The 2717-nt window shown below is 39.5% G+C and overlaps 1 protein-coding gene across 1 annotated transcript; it reads right to left on the bottom strand.

Moving 5' to 3' along the window:
* Nucleotides 1–472: 472 nt before the first annotated feature.
* On the bottom strand, nt 473–2424 carry LOC131039136 (cytochrome P450 71AU50). The gene is made up of 2 exons (XM_057971806.2): nt 1359–2424; nt 473–1263 (listed from the first exon to the last, which is right to left on the bottom strand). Exons 1-2 carry the CDS (start codon nt 2334–2336, stop codon nt 637–639), a joined length of 1605 nt encoding a protein of 534 aa, XP_057827789.2. The 5' UTR covers nt 2337–2424; the 3' UTR covers nt 473–636.
* Between the last annotated feature and the right edge of the window lie 293 nt (nt 2425–2717).

Raw genomic sequence — 2717 nt, forward strand, 5'->3', positions numbered from 1 at the left:
ATTGATTACAAGTCTATTTTCAATCCATTTGAACCTTTCATACTTATAAATATAATAGTACTATTGTAGATATCTTAAAACACATTTATCTAAAAAATGTTGAGAGATATCAATTTGGAGCTATTTTATTTACTCAAAAGTTATTTTAAATTATTTTATCTAAATTAAAACATGTAGACATACATTTGTTTTGTTTAATATGAAAATATTAAATATTTATATTTTAATGTATAAACAACTACTAAAACATAAAATATAAGAATTCTTGTTAACTCCCTGTATCATTATAAAATACCTCTCAACATAAATTATCTTCACTATTATCTATAATGAATGTTGTGAGTCACTTCTATCTCATATCAATAAAGTTAAACACTTACTATAAAGAAATATAATTATATAAGAAAATACTTAAAGAAGTTATGGTACAAAAGTTATAGTACAAGAAGAAGAAGAGTACAATTTTAACATCCAAAGACTAAACATAACTTATGAGATATAATTATGTAAGCAAATACTTAAGAATTTATAATAGAAAAAGAAAAAAGACTACAATTTTAACATCCACTAGATTAAACATAGACTAACAACACATCTCATAGATTGGGATCACTAGACTAATAGGGTTTTGTATTCTTAGCGGTGGCGAAGAGTGGTAATTGCACAGAGGGGAACTGCTTTGGGCGTGGACAGCCCGAATTCCTCTCCCATATCCAAATCACTCGCTGTCATTCCATGGGGAAGACTCCAATTAAAACAATGCAAAAGATTGGCCAATATAAGCTGCACCGCTTTAAATCCCAATGCCATGCCAGGGCACATTCGCCTCCCTGCTCCGAAGGGCAGGATCTCAAAGTGCTGCCCTCTCACATCTACATCCCTCTCCATCTCTATAAACCTCTCTGGCCTGAACACTTGTGCGTCATTGCCCCATGCATTGTGATCCCTCGACACTGCCCACGCATTCACAGTAACAAGACACCCGCGAGGAATGTGGTAACCGTCAATCTGGCAATCTTCAATGGCCTCTCGTGGAAGTAGCAATGGCAGCGGCGGGTGAAGCCTCAGCGTTTCCTTCACCACTGCCCTTAAGAATTCCAGTTCATCCAAATCTGTCTCTTGTACGTACTTATTCTTCTTGCCCACTACTCTTTCCACCTCATCCTGCACTTTCTTCATAATCGAAGGGTGGTTTGACAGCATTTCAGACATTGCCCACTCCACGGTCACGCTTGATGTGTCGATTACAGCCACCAGCATTTCCTGCCAAATAGAAATCCCACATTATCTATTCCAACAATAGAGTAAAAAGAAAACACAGAGAAATTTTTGGATTGGAGGGAAAAGTGTTGTCCTACAAGCATGTTTGCCTTGACTTCTCCCCGTGTGAATTTTTTCTCGAGCATGAGTTCCACCAATTCGTCTGTGAAATCTCTGTTGGGTTCATCGCCGCCTTTGGCTTGTAAGTGCTCCTCTAATATCTTCTCCATAAACGCATCGAACGTCTTATGAAGATTCTTCTGGCGGCGGATAAGACCCTGCACATCCAACCACCTCAACCAAGGAATAAACTCCCCGATATCAGAAGCACCGGCTAAGCGGAAAAACTCATGAGCCAGTTCACTCAAATTGAACTGGAAGCTACCATTGTTACTCAACTCTTGGTCTGAGTAACTTTTGCCAAGTATCATTCTGCACGACATACACATAGTGACGTCAAAAGCCAGCTCACTGACATTAAGAGGAGAACAAGCAGCAGAACCATTGCAGTGGTCCATAACTCTATCGACCATAGCTCGCATTTCTTCTGCTCTCATAAATTTGAAAGAATCGAGAGTCTTGGGACCCAACAGTTGAGATGTCACCACTTTACGAATTTGCTTCCAGTAAGCTCCGTGGGCAGAAAAAGCCAAGCTTGCAGAGCCGTACATGACATTTTTCCCGAAGTTCAGCAGAGGCCTGGTCCCGAAATTTTGATCATGAGTTTTGAGAATAAGCTTGGCCATGTCAGGAGATGAGACGACAATGTAGGGCAGAGAGCCGAGGCGGAGGTACATAATGGGCCCATATTTGAGCGCGAGGTGAGCTAGTCTTCTGTGGGGAAGCTTTCCCAAAAGGTGAAGATTTCCCACCACTGGTAGTGCCACAGGTCCCGGAGGCAGCTGCACATCCTTTAACTTAGCCTCGCTGATTTTTGAAAGACTCCATGAGAGTAATACTCCATTCTTTAACTTTGATGTATTACTCCATGCGAATAATAGCAGGGCTGCTGCCAAGGCAATGGCTATCACAACCCCATTGAGGCTTACAAACTCGAGAAACAGTGCAATCTTCATGCTTGCACAATATCAAACACAATGCTATGCTGCCTCTGCCTGCCTCTACTTTTAATCAACCACATATATAGAGGATGAGAGAATGGCTTATTTCAAATAATCAATGATTAAAATTTGGCCTGTTAATGAAACTATATAAAATTGAGTTGCAAACTGTTAATTGAATTCTTTCTTTCTAGAAGAATTCAGAGTGTATATAAAAGATGTCTCTTACAAATGTACTGCAATAAGTTTTTCAATCAAGTAAAAACACTATCCTTGTTGGTAGGGATGCATCTATTTTAGCTCTAAAATGACAGTACGGATTGACTAACACGCGTGTTAGTCATGTGTTTTACACCGGCGATTTTGCAATTAATGATTACGATTGACTAGCCTGTT

This window comes from Cryptomeria japonica, chromosome 10 (assembly GCF_030272615.1).
Source record: "Cryptomeria japonica chromosome 10, Sugi_1.0, whole genome shotgun sequence".
Classification (NCBI taxonomy): domain Eukaryota; kingdom Viridiplantae; phylum Streptophyta; class Pinopsida; order Cupressales; family Cupressaceae; genus Cryptomeria; species Cryptomeria japonica.

What these genes read in the sequence shown, in the direction of transcription:
- LOC131039136 (XM_057971806.2), bottom strand. Translation starts at nt 2,336, where the DNA reads ATGAAGATTGCACTGTTTCTCGAGTTTGTAAGCCTCAATGGGGTTGTG. An exon ending in AAGTCAAGGCAAACATGCTT is followed by an intron (nt 1,264 to 1,358) that starts GTAGGACAACAC and finishes TCTATTTGGCAG; the next exon opens with GAAATGCTGGTGGCTGTAAT.